Genomic DNA, 21,306 nt, shown 5'->3' with positions numbered 1-21,306 from the left:
TTAATTACTCGTTTTGACTTCTGAACATTCATATATATAGGACTCCTACGAGTCCAGTCGCGTCTACTTTGCATGATTTTTTTTTTTTTTTTTTACTCCCATGCAGAGAATTGTCTGGCGCCCCTTTATTTTGTGGTTAAAAAAAAAGTAATATATTTTTTTTTTTTCATCTCTGTATTATATTATAGTCAAAAATAGATTTATATTTTTTTAAATTAATAATTGTGACTATAAATAAGTTTTTGTAGTTAAAAAATAAATCGGCATCGAGTTATGAAAAAAAAATTTTTCGGAAAAATACTAATATTGACGATAAAAGGTTAAGATTTAAATACTACTTTTGTTTAATAAAAAAAATTTACTATCTAATACTGCACTGAAAAAATTTTGGTCCATTAGCTGCTCCAAACGGAAAATTTCTATATTCAATTAACTTTTATATTCTATATTAATAGGGTAACAGTTACTTACTATGGCAAAAGTTAGTATGGCAACAGTTGGTATCTGTGGCAAAAGTTACTATGGCAAAAGTTACTATGGCAAAAGTTACTAGGGTAACAATTACTTACTATGGAAAAAGTTAGTATGGCAACAGTTGGTTTCTGTGGCAAAAGTTACTATGGCAAAAGTTACTAGGGTAACAGTTACTATGGGAAAAGTTACTAGGGTAACAGTTACCTACTATGGCAAAAGTTAGAATGGCAACAGTTGGTATCTGTGGCAAAAGTTACTATGGCAAAAGTTACTATGGCAAAAGTTACTATGGCAAAAGTTACTAGGGTAACAATTACTTACTATGGAAAAAGTTAATATGGCAACAGTTGGTTTCTGTGGCAAAAGTTACTATGGCAAAAGTTACTAGGGTAACAGTTACTATGGCAAAAGTTACTAGGGTAACAGTTACTTACTATGGCAAAAGTTACTAGGGTAACAGTTACTTACTATGGCAAAAGTTACTATGGCAAAAGTTACTAGGGTAACAGTTACTATGGGAAAAGTTACTAGGGTAACAGTTACTTACTATGGCAAAAGTTAGTATGGCAATAGTTGGTTTCTGTGGCAAAAGTTACTATGGCAAAAGTTACTAGGGTAACAGTTACTATGGCAAAAGTTACTAGGGTAACAGTTACTTACTATGGCAAAAGTTACTAGGGTAACAGTTACTTACTATGGCAAAAGTTACTATGGCAAAAGTTACTAGGGTAACAGTTACTATGGGAAAAGTTACTAGGGTAACAGTTACTTACTATGGCAAAAGTTAGTATGGCAATAGTTGGTTTCTGTGGCAAAAGTTACTATGGCAAAAGTTACTAGGGTAACAGTTACTTACTATGGCAAAAGTTACTAGGGTAACAGTTACTTACTATGGCAAAAGTTACTATGGCAAAAGTTACTAGGGTAACAGTTACTATGGGAAAAGTTACTAGGGTAACAGTTACTTACTATGGCAAAAGTTAGTATGGCAATAGTTGGTTTCTGTGGCAAAAGTTACTATGGCAAAAGTTACTATGGCAAAAGTTACTATGGGAAAAGTTACTAAGGTAACAGTTACTATGGCAAAAGTTACTAGGGTAACAGTTACTCACTATGGCAAAAGTTAGTATGGCAACAGTTGGTATCTGTGGCAAAAGTTACTATGGCAAAAGTTACTATGGCAAAAGTTACTAGGGTAACAGTTACTTACTATGGCAAAAGTTACCATAGCAACGGTTCTTGTTTCTGTAACTACTATTTTGTTTAACAAAAATTTTGCTATCTAATACTACAAAACGAAAAAATAATAAAAATAAATAAATAAATAATAAATTTTGAGAAATTTAAATGAAAGTACAATTCTATTTGATAGAAACAAAAAAAAAGTCTGCGAAATTTTTTCTTATCAAAGAAAAATTTTGTTGAATGATATTTTTTTTTTATAAAGTGGAAGCTGAAAAAGTTAGAGATGAATTTGAAAAAAAAAAAAAAAAATTTTTTTTATTGAATGGTAAAAGAAGCAAGCGGATGTCACGCACCAGGGAAGTGTCGTTTAACGATGATATCCCTTCGGAAGAGAGAAAGAAAGGGGGTGGGGTGGGGGGGGGGCGAAAAAAAGAGAGGGAATCAATGAATAAAGTCGAGCGTGTCCCCAACACACCAGTCGAGCTTTTTGGTATTGTCCCAGGAAGGAATGCAGGCAGAGGTTTGGCACTGTCATTCTTTCAATGAGTGCAAAACGTGAACGTCACCTAACGCTGTATATATATATGTATATATATATATATTATAAACTATTCTACAATCTCTATACAATGTGTACATGCTCATGGGTTACAACAATGCGTCCCCGCAACAGACACATTTTGCTTAACAACAATAAGGTAAAAAGCACCCTGCTGTGAGCGGCGCCGAGATAGGCGGATCGAATTGTACCCCAAACGTTAAAGCATTTACCTAACCCATTACGAATTAACACCTCTCCAAATGACGCCAGTTCTCGAGCATTTTAAATATATATATGTATATATATATATATATATAACATACATAAAAAAAAGAACCAAAAATTCTCATTCAAAAAAAAAATGTTCTATTTCTTCTTTTTTGAATAAGCAATTATGCGGATTAGTATATATGTATACATATAGAATGCAAAAAAATAAAAAACCTTTGGAATTTGGAGATTTTCCGAAGCACGACCTCACTTAGTGACAAACACTATTTTTCTTCTTTTTCTACTCAATGGGGGAAAATTATTCTTTTATACCATTTTGGTACTTCTAGTCTAGTCTTGTTATGAATGACCTTTAAATTTTTTTTTTTTTGAATGATTCTTGGTTTGTTTGGGTGTTTATAGTCAAGAGTGTACTATGATAACGATTACCATAGTAACAGTTACTATGACAACGGTTACCATAGTTACTATGGCAAAAGTTACTATAGGAATTGTTACTAGGGTAACAGTTACTTTCTAGGGCAAAAGTTAGTATGGCAACAGTTGGTTTCTGTGGCAGTAGTTACTATGGCAAAAGTTACTAGGGAAACAGTTACTATGGGAAAAGTTACTATGGGAAAAGTTACTAGGGTAACAGTTACTATGGCAAAAGTTACTAGGGTAACAGTTACTTACTATGGCAAAAGTTAGTATGGCAACAGTTGGTTTCTGTGGCAATAGTTACTATGGCAAAAGTTACTAGGGAAACAGTTACTTACTATGGCAAAAGTTAGTATGGCAACAGTTGGTTTCTGTGGCAGTAGTTACTATGGCAAAAGTTACTAGGGAAACAGTTACTTTCTATGGCAAAAGTTACTATGGCAACAGTTACCATAGCAGTAGTTACGATGGCAACAGTTACTATGGCAGAAGTTACTATGGCAACTGTTACTAGGGTAACAGTTACTTACTATGGCAAAAGTTAGTATGGCAACAGTTGGTTTCTGTGGCAAAAGTTACTATGGCAAAAGTTACAATGGCAAAAGTTAATATGGCAAAAGTTACTATGGGAAAAGTTACTAGGGTAACAGTTACTATGGCAAAAGTTAATAGGGTAACAGTTACTTACTATGGCAAAAGTTAGTATGGCAACAGTTGGTTTCTGTGGCAGTAGTTACTATGGCAAAAGTTACTAGGGAAACAGTTACTTTCTATGGCAAAAGTTACTATGGCAACAGTTACCATAGCAGTAGTTACGATGGCAACTGTTACTAGGGTAACAGTTACTTTCTAGGGCAAAAATTAGTATGGCAACAGTTGGTTTCTGTGGCAGTAGTTACTATGGCAAAAGTTACTAGGGAAACAGTTACTTTCTATGGCAAAAGTTACTATGGCAACAGTTACCATGGCAACTGTTACTAGGGTAAAAGTTACTTTCTATGGCAAAAGTTACTATGTCAACAGTTACCATGGCAATAGTTGATTTCTAGAGAAATCGTCACCATGACAGCGGTTATCATGGCAACAGTCACCATAGCAACGGTTATTACAGCAACCATTATCGTAGCAATCGTTACCATGCTCTTGTTTCTATCCAACTGATTTTTTTCTAGTTTAACATTCTTATAAAGACAATAAATAACTGCAAACTTAAATATATGTCAACGCGTTGAAACTTGTCTGGTTTTGTGTTCCGAAAAAGGCCTTTCGCGGCTCTCTTTTTCTCTCTCTCTCTCTCTCTCTCTCTCTCTCTCTCTCTTTCTCTGTTATATGTTTGACTCGAAAAATATTTAGATGGAATGGGAACTTAGGTTTAAATAACAGAACAGAAGGTGTATAATGCGGGGAGAGTTAGGCGTGAAATATACAGAGAGAGAGAGAGAGAGAGAGAGAGACCACCTTTCCTTCTTTCCTTCTCGCAAAGGAGGCCCAGAAAGGTGGGCGAAAAAAAAAATTGAAAAAAATTTTATCCAGAGTTCTTGGGGATGACTGTTGCAGTAAACGGTGGAGACTAAAAGACGTGGGTGAGACAGAGTGAATGAAAAAAAAAAGGTTGGAATGGGAGATAGAAGTGAATCAGGAAGAGAGAGAAAGAAAGAGTTGGGAGAGAGAGAGAAGATAGCGTAAGGAAGATAGAAAGAGAGAAAGAGTGAGGGTGGGGTGGGGGTAGAAAAGGGATGAGAAAGAGGGAGAAAGTGAAAAAGAAATAAAGACTGGAGGAGAGGGATAAATAGAGAATATGGATAAGGGATAAGAGAGAGAGAGAGAGAGAGAGAGAGAGAGAGAGAGAGAGAGAGAGAGAGAGAGAGAGAGAGAGAGAGAGAGAGAGAGGGGGGGGAGAGATGGGGGGGTATACAGCGCCGTTTTGTAGAAAAGTATGGCGGAGTAGCAGGGGGAGGAATAAAGGAGGGACCCAAGTGAATCCAGAGAGAAAGAGTAAGAGAGAGAGAGAAAGAGAGAGGGGTGGGGGGGAGGCACCCACACGTGCAATGGGTGAAGAAGAGAGCGCGGGCCCACACACCTTCCTCTATAACCAGACGCGCACAGTCATTCGCGACACCTTCCGCGACGATTCGCAATCGAGGTGTCACACTTCACAGACCAGACTGCGGCATACACTAACACACATACACACTGGTTACAATAACTCCAGAGAGAGAGAGAGAGAGAGAGAGAGAGAGAGAGAGAGAGAACGCAATTCTACTCTCAGACATTCAGGGACGCATCAATCGTTTATATGTATTCAAATTTACCAAAAAAAAAAAAGGAAAAAACAAAAATTAGAAAAATTGTAAAATATTCTTAAAACCCTATAGATATAATATGGAAATAACTATTGGAAACTAGGAAAACCCTATTATATAGCTAGGTAATAAATATTGGTAACTGCAAAAAACCCCTAGAATAGCTAGGGGAATTTTTTTTGTAGAATAACTTTTCGTTACTGTAAAAACCCTAGATTTACTAGGGACAATTTTTCGTGTATCATTTTTAAAAAGTAGAAAATCCCCAGGATATCTAGGGAAATTTTAGAAATAACGTTCAGTTAGTGTTTTAAAAAAAAAAAACCTAGAATAACTAGGGAATTTTTTTTTTAAAGTATGATTTTTTAGAAATTAGAAAAATCCTAGAATATCTAGGGACATTTTGGGAATAACTTTTGGCAAATTTTAAAAATTCCCAAGGGATTTTCTATAGAAATTCCTATAGTGTTCTTAGATATTCTAGGGTTTTTCCTAATTACCAAAAAAAGTAATACAAAACAAAAAATATCCCTATAGAAAATTTTAGAATTAGAAATTTTTTTTTTTTAATTTTTCAATTTTCCCTTATTGTAACTCCAAACATATATATATATATATATATATATATATATATATATATATATATATATATATATATATATATATATATATATATATATATATATTATCCACGCGTATTTATAAGAGTGTCTTTGTGTGTATGTGTGAGAATAACGTTTACATTCTGTTTGATTATTTGATATCTGATAAAAAAAAAAAAAAAGAAAAAAAAATTTGACAAACATCGTAAAGCACGTGGTAAAGAGTTTGCGATTCGAATGAATCTGGAACAGGCAATCGGGCAATGCCGTGATTATTACACCTACATTTCACGCGCTCTCGCACGTTTCCATAGAAACGGAAAAGAATTTTGATTAATTCTTTTGTTTATAATTAATGAAAAATAACAAAATTTTGTCTTTTATTTTCTTTTTTTTCGATGTATAAAGAATTTATATAAAATATGTATAATAATATAATAATAATAATTATAATTATAAAATTAATAAAATATAATAATAAAAATAATAATAATTATTATTATTATTATATTTTATGGTAGAAAGAAATAAAGGATAGGGATAAAATTTTTCTTTCTGTACTTGAAAATATTTTTGATAAATTTTTAAAAAAATTATTTTTGCATCTAGATTTGTTGGTTCAAAAAAAAAAAAAAAAAAAAACGGACAAATTTTTTTTTTTTTTTTTTTCTTGTGCTGCATAATATATGCAATTGTGATGGGAGAATCAGTCGTTTTTTGCGCATTAACGTGATATAGGTAGAGAGAAGAGGCTAAAAGAGTCCGCGCGCTCACGCGACGTACAAATCGAGGCGCGTCCACAAGTATAGATATCCCTTGCTTTTTCAGGTCCACTCGTACACTTTTCGTCGTGGCAGAGAATAAAAAACCGCTATTTATATACGTCGATATGTTTCGGCCCAGTGTGAGAAAGCGCGACGACAATTCGTTGTTTGTATATATATATATGTGTGTGTGTGTGTGTATTTGTATATGTATATGTGACGCGCGAACATTTCTTATCAACAAACGCAATCACCTCGATCCGACGGATCGAGTCAAGATCGCAAAAGAACAACGTTGCCAGATGAAAATTTTTTTTTTTTTTTTTTTTTTTTTTTTTTTTTTTTTTTTTTTAAAATTATTTGTGAAATATTTCTAAATTTAATCTTTAAATTTCTATAACTGTCTCTTAGACATAACAAATTTTTTTTGTTTATTTTTTTTTCAGTACAAGAGAAATTTCTGTTTCTTTGTTTTTAATTTTATAAAAAAAGTTTTTAAATCAGGTAAATTGGATAATTTTATATATTTAGTTTGTACCCAAACCTTGGGGAAAAAAATTTACTATCCTATCCCTGTTGGATAAGTATATTTGTCAATTTTATTACTTTTCGAGCCCTGTTTTTTGGGAGGGGGGGGGAGGGGATAATTTTATATTTAGTGCCTACCCATCCCTGTTGGAAAAATATTTTGGCAAATTTTATTACTTTCCGAGCCCTGATTCCAAAATTGGAATTTTTCCATCGGCCTTCACACTTTAAACCCCTCAAATTTTAGGATTAGGGGTACGGAACCCTCGGTTTTTATGCGAGTGTAACTCGCACTTGTCCGATTTTTTATATTTAGTGACTATCCATCACTGCTAAATGTTTACTAGAGCCCATCTCTGTTGGAAAAGTATATTTGGCAAATTTTATTACTTGGATAATAATTTATTTATATTTAGTATTTACCGATCCCTGATGAAAATTTACTAGCCCATCCCTGTTAAAAAATGGTTGGTTTCCATTGTCAGTAATAGTTGGTAACCAAACATTTGGTTTCTATAGCAACAATTGGTTTCTATGGCAAAAGTTACTAGGGCAAAAGTTACTATGGCAAAAGTTACTAGGGCAAATGTTACTGTGGCAAAAATTGGTTTCGATGGCAAAAGTTACTATGGCAAAAATTACTATGGCAAAAGTTACTAGGGCAAATGTTACTGTGGCAAAAATTGGTTTCGATGGCAAAAGTTACTATGGCAAAAATTACTATGGCAAAAGTTACTAGGGCAAAAGTTACTATGGCAAAAGTTACTATGGCAAAAGTTACTAGGGCAAATGTTACTGTGGCAAAAATTGGTTTCTATGGCAAAAGTTACTAGGGTAAAAATTAGTTTCTATGGCAAAAGTTACTAGGGCAAAAGTTACTATGGAAAAAATTGGTTTCGATGGCAAAAGTTACTATGGCAAAAATTACTATGGCAAAAGTTACTAGGGCAAAAGTTACTATGGCAAAAGTTACTAGGGCAAATGTTACTGTGGCAAAAATTGGTTTCTATGGCAAAAGTTACTAGGGTAAAAATTAGTTTCTATGGCAAAAGTTACTAGGGCAAAAGTTACTATGGCAAAAATTGGTTTCGATGGCAAAAGTTACTATGGCAAAAATTACTATAGCAAAAGTTACTAGGGCAAAAATTACTATGGCAAAAGTTACTATGGCAAAAGTTACTAGGGCAAATGTTACTGTGGCAAAAATTGGTTTCTATGGCAAAAGTTACTAGGGTAAAAATTAGTTTCTATGGCAAAAGTTACTAGGGCAAAAGTTACTATGGCAAAAATTGGTTTCGATGGCAAAAGTTACTATGGCAAAAATTACTATGGCAAAAGTTACTAGGGCAAAAGTTACTATGGCAAAAATTAGTTTCTATGGCAAAAGTTACTAGGACAAAAGTTACTATGGTAAAAATTGGTTTCGATGGCAAAAGTTACTAGGGCAAATGTTACTATGGCAAAAATTACTATGGCAACAATTGGTTTCTATGGTAACCGTTACTATTATCCCTATACTATTAATATTGTCCCAACTCGGCATTTCTCATAATTCTCCTCAACTACCGCACCCTGCTCTAGTGAAAATTTAGTGACGTTATACAATTAAAAGTAAAAATAAATATAAATTTAAATTTAGTGACATTCTAATTAAAATTAAAAGTAACTAAAAAAAAATTTTTTAAAAACTAAAAAATTTAAATTTAGTGACATATTCTAGTTAAAATTAAAAGTTACTAAAAAATCACTAAATTTTCACGATTTCGTTTCTAGAATCTATTAATTAATCACGCCTCCGACTATTTTCTAAAAAAAAAATTATAATTAAAACCCCCTTGATGCAAGAATCAAAGATATATAAATATAAGTTACCATTGAAACTTGAAAGCCAATAATCCTAAACTAACAAAATTCAAGTAGACTTTATATCAGATGTTTATAATTTTAGAGTTGTAAAATGATTTACAATGTGAATCTTGTCATTGTTATTCGTATATAGATATAATTATATCCCACACACGAGGTATCAATATATCAGTATATATTTATCTTGTTAACGACATTTAATTATAGAAGCTATTGTCAATTATTCGCTATTATTTTTTTTTTTACTTATTTTCTTTCTTTTTATTATTATTATTATTATTATGAATTCAATTTCAATTTAAAACGATTTATAACCTCAAAATTACTACAGCTTCCGTATACTATGGAAATAATAACTATAGACGTTAAAATTTCAGATTATTTAGAGGTTAGAATCATCGAATATTTAGTAGATTGAATTACATAATTTATTTAGAGGTTAGAGTTTTAAATTATTTAGAGGCTATATATAGAATTAAAAAATTATTTAGAGGTTAAAATTTCAAATTATTTACGGATTAGAAGTTCAAATTATTTAGAAGTTAGAATTACTATGGCAACTGTTACTAGGGTAACAGTTACTATGGCAACAGTTGGTATCTATGGCAGCAGTTACTATGGCAATCGTTACTATAGTAACAGTTACTAGGCAACAATTACTATGGCAACTGTTACTATGGCAACAGTTGGTTTCTATGGCAGCAGTTACTATGACAACCGTTACTATAGTAACAGTTACTATGGCAACTGTTACTAGGGTAACAGTTACTTTCTATGGCAACAGTGACAATGGCAAAAGTTACTATGGCAAAAATTAGTTTCTATGGCAAAAGTTACTAGGGCAAAAGTTACTATGGCAACAGTTGGTTTCTATGGCAGCAGTTACTATGGCAACCGTTACTATAGTAACAGTTTCCATTACAACTCATTGTCAGTGCCTAGATAAATTATCATAGATAACATTAAATCTTTTATTGGAATCAGGTGAAAGGTGATATATATATATATATCGACCACGGTCAAATCGATAATCGATATATATATATATAGAAATCTTTGAACAGAGACGTGTTCAACTTGGAAACCGTATTTGGTCCTAAAAAGCCCAAGGTTGAATCTTCTGAATGAATATGGTTTAAAATAAAGTTGTCTTGCCTTATCGGATTGGATTTGAGGTTTACACCTGTTAGGCCTTGTCTGTTTGCTAAAGGTTCGTGTCTTTGCTACAAGGAAGTTTGTCTTTAATGAAAAGAGAGAAAAAAAAGAAGAAAGAAAGAAAAAAAAATTGCTTTTGATCCGGTTATTCAAGAAGAAATCCTAGAACATTGCGTTGTCATGTGACCCGTAACATGTCATTTGGATTGAAGAAAACTTTATCTTATCTTTTGTATATTACAGTGGCATATTTATATATATATATATATATAGCTTTATACTTGCTAATAAAACATATATATATATATATATTTATATCCAACACTAAATATATAAATATAATTATATTTATATATTTGGTATTGGATATAAAAATAAATTGTGTTGAGGTGTATCATGTTTGGAATTTACTATCTTCCCATAGTCATGAAGCTTATGTATATATATATATATATATACTTTTCAAAACGAAAGAGAATGAATGTTTTTGAACTGCAGTCAAGCGGAAAATTGACAAAAGATTTCTTCTTTCATTCCTCACGTATTTTGTGGTTTCCTGCTTCACGAAGGGTGCACACTCTCAATTGCTTTGGCATATTGAATCCTAAAATTCTCGCCTTTCTCTCTCTCTCTCTCTCTCTCTCTCATTCTCTTCTGCTCTTATTTTGCACTTCTTTCAGACTCGGATCATTTATTTTTCAAGGTTAAAATAGAAAATTCTCTCTTTAGTGGGGAATTTTAAAAGACATTCTTAGATAGGTTAAAAATTTTGTATTTAAAATTTTTTTTTTTTTGCTTTTTAAAAATCCATTATTCTAGGTTCTTGGTCAGAAATCAGATTTTCTTTGGGGGGGGGGGTTTAAATAACTTAATTTTCACTCTTGATAAAGGAAAAGCATATGTATTATTTAGCTATATAGGCCAATTAGAATGATAATAATAATTAAATGTTGTTTATGTATTTCGCCGAAAAACCAATGTATGTATGTGTCTGTATATATATTTTTGGATGTTTAATTTGAAGTTAGTTTCAAGCTTTTCAATCATCCACCTAACGTCATTAGAGCCATTTTGGCTCGCGGAAGTGTTACCCCCTGTAGACAGAGCGACGCGCATTTGTTACGCCGCTCTTACCGTGTTCGTCATCTCTTGCGTGCAATGCGCCCAACGGATGCAAACCGAACACAATATTTGACACGCATATCTGTGGTTAAACGGATGGGCAAAGCCAATAGATTTCTTTCTTTTCTTTTTTTTTTTTTTTTTTGGTGAACGCGTGCGCTCATCATTTTTTTTTCCATTTAAAACAATTAAATAGATTGTATTTTTTAATTATGAACTTATTTAATTTCCTAATTGATTTTACTTTGTCACTACATTGATTTTACTTTGATTCTGCATTAATTCTACTTTGATTCTGCATTACTTCTACTTTAATTCTGCATTAACTCTATTTTATTTCTGCACTTATTATACATTAATTCTGCATTACTCCTACTTTGACTCTGCATTAATTCTACTTTGACTCTACATTTATCCTAGTTTGACCCTAAATTTAACCTCATTTGATAATATACATTAACCCTACTTTGACTATTCATTTATCCTACTTTGAGCCTTAAACCTCCTTTGATCCTACATTTATCCTACTTTAAGTCTTAATTTATTCTACTTTTAGTCTCAATTTGTCCTTCACTAATCCTTAATTAAATCTACTTTGACTCGACTTTGACCCTAGATTTATCGTACTTTAATCCTAAATTAAACCTACTCTGACGCTACAATTACTCTACATTGATACTAAATTAATGCTACTTTGATAATGCATTTATCCTACTTTGACCCTACTTGTATACTACTTAGACTCTACATTTATTCTACATTAATTCCTAATTAAACCTCTACTTTGACTCGACATTTATACTACATTAGTTCTTAATTAAACCTCTACTTTCATTCTACATTTACCCTACATTGATATACTAAATTAAACCTACTTTGACACTGAATTTATACTACTTTGATTCTAAATTAAACCTACTTTGATCCTACATTAACCTTACTTAAACACTAATTTAATTCTAAATTGAACCCATTTTAACGCTACTTAAGCCATATATTAATCCTAAACTGATCCTATATTAACTCTATTTAAAGCCAAAATTAATCCTAAATTAGTGTTTTATTGATTCTCATTAAACCCTATATTAATTCTAAATTGATTCCATATTGACTTTACATTTATCCTACTTATACCTTCCTTAGACTCTACTTAGACCCTACTTAGCCCCTACTTAGACCCTACTTAGCCCCTACTTAGACCCTACTTACACCCTTCTTAGACCCTACTTGGATCCTACTTAAACCTACTTAGAGACTACTTAAACTCTACCTAGACACTATTTAGACACTATTTAGATCCTAAATTAACCTTATATAAACCCATTATTAATCCTAAATTGATTCTACATAAACCTTACTGAAACCCTATATTACTCCTACATTGACCCTATATTCAAACTACTTAAACCGTACATTAATTCTAAATTGATCTCAAATTGATCCTACTTTAACCCTTCATACCTTATATTAATCCTAAATTGATTTCGTATTGACCCGAATTAAACTCTACATTAATCCTAAATTGATTCTACATTGCCTCTACATTTATCCTACTTATACCATCCTTAGACCCTATTTAGACACTATTTAGACACTATTAGACCCTAAATTAACCTTATATAAACCCCTTATTAATCCTAAATTGATTCTACATTAACCTTACTGAAACCCTATATTAATCCTAAATTAACCCTATATTTATACTACTTAAACCCTAAATTAATCCTAAATTGATCTCAAATTAATCCTAATTTAATCCTACATACCTTATATTAATCCTAAATTGATTCCGTATTGACCCGAATTAAACCCTACATTAATCCTAAATTAATTCCACATTGACTCTACTTAAACCCTTATTAAACCCTAGTTTGGTTTTAAATTTCAAATTAGACCCTACTTAGACCCTATATTGATTCTTCATTAATCCTACTTTAAACCTATATTGATTCTAAATTAACCCTACTTTGAACCTATATTAATTCTGCATTAACCCCATCTTGTTCCTACATTTTTTTTGTAAAAATTTCGTTATTGAAAAATGTAAAACTTCAAATAAAAGTAATTAAAAAATGCAAAAATTCTCTTTTTTTTGACTTTTTTCGAGCAACTTTCACTTGTTGTGAAACAATTAACGTCTCTTGAAAATCAGATAGAAACATACGATATGTAACAAAAAAAAACACATCTTGTTACGATCATATGATAACGATCGAATAATATATATATACGCACTGCTGATTTTAATAATTACTTTGTGTATGTATATATATATATATATATAAATGTATAGGAGCGACCGAATTTGAAACAGGAAATCTACGATCTGTACTTTACGACTTTAAGGTTTGACATTTACTTGTTATGTTTTATATACGTATATATATATATACTGTATTAACTATTTCATTATCTTTAATGCGCGCAAAAGAAAATTGTGTCTATTGAAAAGGTCAGCACACCATGTACACCACACGAATTAAATTACAGTACAATATGCATTTCTAATTACATTCCCTGAATTTTTGTTTACATGTATTCTTTTTTTGTTTTGCTCTGGTCATTGCCTATGTGTTATTAAATGACATTTAATAAAACTTTTAAAACTTCTTTTTTTTAAAGAAATTTTTTTTATACATTTATGAATTATTATTATAAAGAATTTTTATATAAAAAATATCTAAAATAATTAGTTAATTAATTAATTATAATTAATTATGTATAATTATTTATTTTTTTAAAAATTATTTTGTTTATTAATTTTTTTTTTTTGTATTAACTTTTTTTCAAATTAATTTTCACGCCCGAAATTTATTTCAAAATTCAAATTATCCGAATGATTAAAATTATAATTATTTATTTTGAGGTTAAAATTTTGATGCATTTATTGGAATTTTTTTTAAAGTATTCTATTTTTTTTAGAGGGGAGAGATTTTTAGGTTAGAATAATTTCAAAATTGTTATTAGTTATTATTATTATTATTATTATTATTATTGGTTATTATTATTATTATTGGTTATTATTATTATTATTATTATTATTATTAGTTATTATTATTATTAGTTAGAATTTAAGAGAGATTTTTATTGATTATATGAATTTTTAGGTTAGAAATTTTAAATTAATTATATAGATATGGTAGGAATCGGTAGGAATTTTAGAATTTGAAATTTTTTATAAATTGCATTTTTAGGTTAGAATTTCAAATTATAGATGTTACAATTTCGGCATTTGAAATTTTTTATAGATTATATTTTTAGGTTAGAATTTTAAATTATATAACGTGTAAAATAAAAACTAAATTTTTTTTCAATGATTTAGGAAAGTTAACTTTCTAGGAAATAAAATTTTTTTTTAAAAATGAAATTATTCAACTAAAGAAAATATTTTATATGCCAGTTTTTTTTTTTTTTTTTTATGACAATCAAAATCACCATTGATATAAAATTTTCATGTAAATGTATTTTTTCATGTAATTCGCGACGTTTTCAAACAAGGTATGGGCAGCTACTTTCTAAAAATTATTTGAAACATTTAAATTATCAATTTTCTGTAAATAATTATCCATACATAGAAAAATACAAATATTAATAATAATTAAATAGTTATTTGAAATTATTAATTACAAACGATTTAGAGGTTAGAATTGGAGAAATTTATAGTAAAGATAGAATTACAATTTTAGAGAGGTTAGAATTTCAAATTATTTAGAGGTTAGAATTTTAGATTGTTTAGAGGCTAAAATTACAAAATTATTTAGAGGTTAGAATTTCCGAATATGGGAAATTACCAACATGCAAATAGTTTAGAAATATATTATTTTTTTTATGCAAAATTCATGCAAAATTACGAACTACAGCGTCTAAAAAAATTCATGCAAAATTACAACTTCCCAACATGCAATAGCTTAAAAAAAGTATTTTGTCTTCTTTTTGGTTTTAACGATTTGGTTTTCTAAAGTCATATTTTTTTTTTTTTGAAAACAAAAATATTTGTTCCAAAATTTTATCATTTCAAAATGAAATAGTCGAAAAATATTTGTTTTTTTTTTGTTTTACGATTTGGTTTTCTAATGACTTATTTTTTTTTTTTATTCGAACAAAAATTAGGTATAGATTAAAAATTTTTCAACATTTGAATTCAAAGTAAGGTGTAATTATAATTTTTATCGTTTAGGATATTTGGAGTTCTGCCATTTTCTTTTCCTAAAAAAAAAAAATTTAGTAGATTGAATTACAATTTCTTTCGAGGTTAGAGTTTTAAATTATTTAGAGGCTATATAGAATTAAAAAATTATTTAGAGATTAAAATTTCAGATTATTTATGGATTATAGAAGTTTAAATTATTTAGAGGTTAGAATTCCCAATTATTTTGAGGTTATATAATTTCCAATTATTTAGAGGTTAGAATTTCCAATTATTTTGAGGTTATATAATTTCCAATTATTTAGAGGTTAGAATTTCCAATTATTTTGAGATTATATAATTTCCAATTATTTAGAGGTTAGAATTTTTTTTAATTATTTAGATGTTAGAATTTCCAAATATTTAATATATAGATAGAATTTCAAATTATTTAGAGAGATATAAAAATTTTTCCACATTCAAATTCAATAAGTAACGCGTTTAAAACGATAAAACATTTAGAGGTTAAAATATTTGGAAGTCTTTTTTTTTTTTTGTTTGTTTGTTCTAAAATCGACTAAAATTCCATATCGATTTTGGACAAAAGTATATACTTTTATCATGAAGTTATCTGAATAAAAGAAAATATTTTTTCTTCAAAACAAAATCTCGTATATAGCGAGAATTTGTCTCTCTGTACTTTCGGCATCCAAGGACGATGATGAATTCCGCATTTTGTTATCAAAATCTGCAAAAAAATTAAAATTAAAATTATTTTCAAAACGATACATATGCAAACCCTTATTGGAAGAATGAAAACCGCATTTTGTCATCAAATCTGCAAAAAAAAAGAAAAATTAAAATTATTTTCAAAAATATATATATACAAACCCTTATATATTGGAAGAATTAAAACCGCATTTTGTCATCAAATCTGCAAAAAAAAAAGAAAAATTAAAATTATTTTCAAAAAAATATATATACAAACCCTTATATATTGGAACAATTGAGGTGCGTTAGGTGGTTGTGATTTTTTTTTCGGATAAATGAAGTTTGCATCCGGGGAGAGAGAGAGAGAAAAAAAAGAGAGAGATAGAAATATATTGGAATCACGAGGTGGTAATGGCGAATCGCAGACGACGATATATATATATATATATATATATATATATATATATAAAAATATATATATATATATATATATATATATATATATATATACAGTAGGAATAGCCGACGGCCGCTGGCCGGCGCGCGGTGACCGCACGCGAGTCAGTAAGTCAGTTCAGTCGTTCGCTCGCTTCAGGCGCACTCGCATCCCAAGCTCTCTTTTGCCCGGTTCTCCACATATAACACGTTCGCTTTTTTTTTTTTTTTTTTTTCTTAACTTCTCTCACACTATATATACATATTATCCATTGACGTGTTGGGAAAGTGTCATCGTGCGTCGCTTCATTCCGTGTCAGATGATTAACCAGTGCCAAAAAAAAAAAAAAAAAAATTTCCATCGAACCATTTAGGCCAAACACGTTGTTTGAAAATTTTTAACTGATCGGTTTGTGGTGCCATTTTTTTTTTTTTTTTTTTTTGAACAATGCAGGAATACTTTAGTGCCGGTGTTGTAAAGAGTGTAATTTTTGATAGTACATCCACTAATCAATTTAATGTTTATGATAAATAAATTTTTACATTTGATGAATGAACACGTGAGGCATCTTATTAAAAAAAAAAAAAATTGGATGCTGATTTTGCTGATAAAATTGGATATAGGAAAGAATTTTTGGAACTGTTTTTTTATAACTGTTAAATTAGGTGGATTATCTGCTGAACAAATTGAATGAAGGATTTGATACAGAAGGAATATATAATTTGTTGCAGATTTTTGGTATAGAAGATACTGAATTTGTTGCAGATTTTGGTATAGAAAATATTGAATTTGTTACAAGATTTTTAGTATAGGATTTCAGTACAGGATTTGTTTGCAGATTTTACTAACGCAGAATTTAAGTACAGAAGGTACAGCATTTGCAGATTTTGGTAACAGAATTTATTATACTATAAAGGTACTGCATTTGTTGCAGATTTTTGTAACAGAATTATAATTATACAGAAGGTATAGAATTTGGTAAAGTCGTTGAAAAAATTGTTGCAGATTTTGCTAACAGAATTAATTGCATAAGGTACAGAATTTGTTTACAGATTTTGGTATAACAGAATTAAGTGCATAAGGTACAGAATTTGTTTGCAGATTTTCCTATAACAAAAGGTACAGCATTTGTTGTAAAATTTTGATAAAGCATTGAAGAATTAGAAAAATTTTGATCCAGCATTTTTTTTGTGCAAAAAAAAAATAATTTTAAACCATCTGTTGAAGAATTTAATACATCATTATTGTTTAACCTAAACAGTAAAAATTAATCTCATATAAAATTAATTTAAAAAAAAATACAGCTACAAAATTTAATATATATATATATATCCATTAAGGATTATATCTATATGCATAGTTTGGTTATTATTTTTAGTGAAGAACACCTATAAAAGTATAACGTCGGTGTATAAGGATTATAAGATGCCCGTTAAGGTATATACACATAACCGCGTCTCTGTTAAAGAAGATCTATAAAGTAACATCTGTTAAAGAAGACCTATAAAAAAAAAAAAAAAAAAAAAAAAAAAAATGCCAACATTAGTTTTTGTTAAAAATTTTCAATAAATTTTTTTCATCATTCTAAGTAGAAAAGTGAAGGCAAAAAAATAGTGCACGGCTAGTGAAAGTGAGTTTTTTTAGAGAGAAAAATATTCAGTGTTTGAAATACAATAGAAGAAAAGGGGGAAAAAATAATTTTAAGGAAAGCAAAAAAAGAAAGTGTAACAAGAGATGTAGAATTTTTTTTTTTTTTTGAGAAAAGAAGAAAACAATTTGAAATGAAAACTTAGTGAAAATACCCATTTTTTTGTGGGGAAAAAAAAGAGATTATAATTTGCGTAAAAAAAAAAAAAAGGGTAGTTTATAAACACCCAAAGAGGAAGAAGGATGCTGCTTCACGAGAGTCTTGTGCCTCTGACACTCTTGGTGGTCGTATATCGTCCGATGACATTGCACGGACGCAGGGTCGCGCCGCTTATGGAAGACGATTGGGCGAGGAGGCCACATCGTGCTACCGGTGAGTGACCACGTTTTATTCTCTCTTCTTTTTTTTTTTTTCCTCTCCGCCCCCACATCACGGATTCGTAACTTCAATCTCTCAAATATTTATATATATATACATTACAAATTCGATATACATTCTAATTCTTGATTTTCATCCAAAAAATATTACCGACTAAGATGCAATACCTCAACATTCATTTGTAATATTTTTTTTACGATTCATGCGAAATAATTTTTATCAAAGCAAAAAATACAAAAAGTAGGCATATAAACCATTTTTTAAATCAACAAACAGAAAATAATTTCTAACAATTTGCTTTTGAGGCAAAAAAAAAAAAAAAATACGAAGCTGAAGTACGCAACGTTTATATAAACGATTTTTAAAGAAATAATTTTTAAAAATGAAAAATTCTATACATTTTTGTCTAAAAAATATTTTTTTTATATAATTTGTTAATAAATGAAAACTACAAGAAATATTTTTTAGGCAAAAAATTATAGAATTTTTACAATTTTAAAAAATTATTTCTTTAAAAATCGTTTATATAAACGTTGCGTACTTTAGCTTTGTAAAAAAAAATTCGTGCGAAATTACCGACGTGCAAATAGTTTATAGAAATATATTACTGTTTGAAGTGAAAAAAATTCATGCAAAATTACCCCAACTACAGAGTCTAAAAAATTCATGCAAAATTACCCCAACTACAGAGTCTAAAAAAATTCATGCAAAATTACACCTTCCCAACATGCTTAAAAAAAGTATTTTGTCTTCTTTTTGGTTTTAACGATTTGGTTTTCTAAAGTCAAATTTTTTTTTTTTTTTTTTGAAAACAAAAATATTTGTTCCAAAATGAAATAGTCGAAAAATATTTTTTTTCGTTTTTGTTTTACGATTTGGTTTTCTAATGCCTATTTTTTTTTTATTCGAACAATTTGTCCAAAATTATCAGAATGCAATTGTTCAACAATATTTTTATTATTATTTTTTTTTTAATATATTTTTTTATACATTTTTTAATACATTTTTTTTACAATATATTTTTATGAAGTAATCTAAAAACAAAATTATTATGGTTTCTGCGCTGACGCAGTATAGATGTGGTTTTTTTTTTTTCGTTTCTCTTCAAACAATGATAGGCAGCTACTTTCTGAAAAATAGTTAAAAGCATTAAATTACTAATTATTCATAAATATTAATATTACATTATTAAAATTATTAAATTACTAAATTAATTACTAATTATTACTAATTATTACTAATTATTACTAATTATTACTAATTAATAAATTACTTACCTGAAATTTTTTTGCTGTTTAGAAAGTTAGGTTAGGTCGAAAATCCGAATTTTCTCTTATTTACCCTCTTTGGAACTTTTTTTTTTTTTTTTGGTTTCAATGTTTTATTTTAGTATTTTTTTTTCATTTCCCGCACACTTTGCAATTAACTTGATTTTACTGGAATGTTATAAAATGTATATATATATATATATATATATATATATATATATATATATATATATATATATATATATATATATATATATATGGTATAGCTGCGACAAAAAAGGGATTTAATCAGAATCTGCTGTTTTTAATGATTTAGGGACACACTTTTCTCCTGGAGGGGAATTGAAAGAAAAAAAAACAAAGTTAAGTAAGAAGAGGTTTTTATGAAATAAAAAGAGAAGAAAAAGAAAAAAAAAACAAGTATATCGCGTGCGGTTGTTAAGGTCTTTTTAATCGTCAACGGCTATTACTTAATTTGCAGGTTTGAGTAGCTATCATAATCTGTAAATTACATGTCACGAGTTTATAGAATTATAAAATCGTGTATCCTGTATCCTTCCAGGTGTGTTGGTTTTATGATAAAAGGGATTAAGCACACACACACGTATATGTTATAATTTTTTTTTTTTCAGTTAACATCCTGGAACATTTTTTTTTATCATCATCACTATAATTTTTCCCCGATTTTTTTTTTGGAACAACATTATTTTGCTTAATCCAAAAAAAGAAACGCGCGTCCATATAATAATGAAATTTTAAAAAAAAAAAATTCTTAAAGTGGCAATTAAAATTTAATTGACGGCAATAAAGGCGGTCCTAAAATGGTACCGGTTATTTAATACTTGATTTTTCTCTTGCGCAGTAGAAAAAAAAAATTATGTAAGATTTTTTTTTTTGAAATTAACTGCGGGGGGTTGGGGAAAAAAATGTCAGAAAACGGAAGTTAACTGTTGTAACATGAAGAGGGATAAGTTTTGCATAAGGAGGCCAAAAAAAGAAAAAAAAAAAAAAAAAAAAAAGGAAAAAGGAAAGAGAAATGTAAGAAAAAAAATTAGTAAGGCGCACTTATCGTGTCTGGCTAATTCGAGTTTGAAACGAAAACGGTGAAATGAAGGAAAAGAACGCGAGCATTTGCGGGAGTTTGTATAATGCATTTGTGTATATATACGCATAGTGTTATATACAGTAGTTGGTCGTTACATGGCACGCAAACATAAGTAGCGTTTATATTTTATATATATATATATACGAGAAATGCCTGTTGAGCCGCGTCAACGCCACTATAGAAACCGGCAACTTGAACCGGTTCACGTTTTACAAAAGTAGAATATATGCGAGACTTACCGGTGTTGTCGCCAATTTTAGATGTTAGAATTTTGAAATTCCTAACCCAATGTACATAAATTAAAAAATGACAAAAAAAATAATCTTGACGTGTTTATTTTTTTAAAATCTCGAACATAACCTAAAAATTAATTTTTTTTTTCCTTTATAAAAAATTAATTTTTAGGTTATGTTCTTGATTTTTTTTCATATTTAAATAGTTTC

General features: G+C 29.4%; 1 protein-coding gene across 3 annotated transcripts in view; it reads left to right on the top strand.

The window, feature by feature from the left end:
- Positions 1-21,306, top strand: part of LOC127290076 (dorsal-ventral patterning protein Sog) — a 171,356-nt gene that overhangs the window by 52,941 nt on the left and 97,109 nt on the right. The window contains exons 1-2 of one of the 3 annotated variants that reach the window (XM_051318464.1): positions 16,619-17,333; positions 17,843-18,484. The exons of 1 other annotated variant lie outside the window; for it this stretch is intronic. In XM_051318464.1, coding sequence (XP_051174421.1) covers positions 18,355-18,484 — 130 coding nt within the window. In that variant the 5' untranslated portion in view covers positions 16,619-17,333; positions 17,843-18,354. Of the gene's footprint in view, positions 1-16,618; positions 18,485-21,306 lie in introns of those variants that run through there. One more of the 3 variants, XM_051318463.1, reaches the window with a different exon arrangement.

The sequence above is a fragment of the Leptopilina boulardi genome, unplaced genomic scaffold (assembly GCF_019393585.1).
Source record: "Leptopilina boulardi isolate dan_hultmark-lab unplaced genomic scaffold, ZJU_Lbou_2.1 LbouV2_55, whole genome shotgun sequence".
NCBI classification, from domain to species: Eukaryota; Metazoa; Arthropoda; class Insecta; order Hymenoptera; family Figitidae; genus Leptopilina; species Leptopilina boulardi.
Note: the sequence above shows the minus strand (reverse complement) of the source record. Positions and strands in the feature narration are given on the sequence as shown.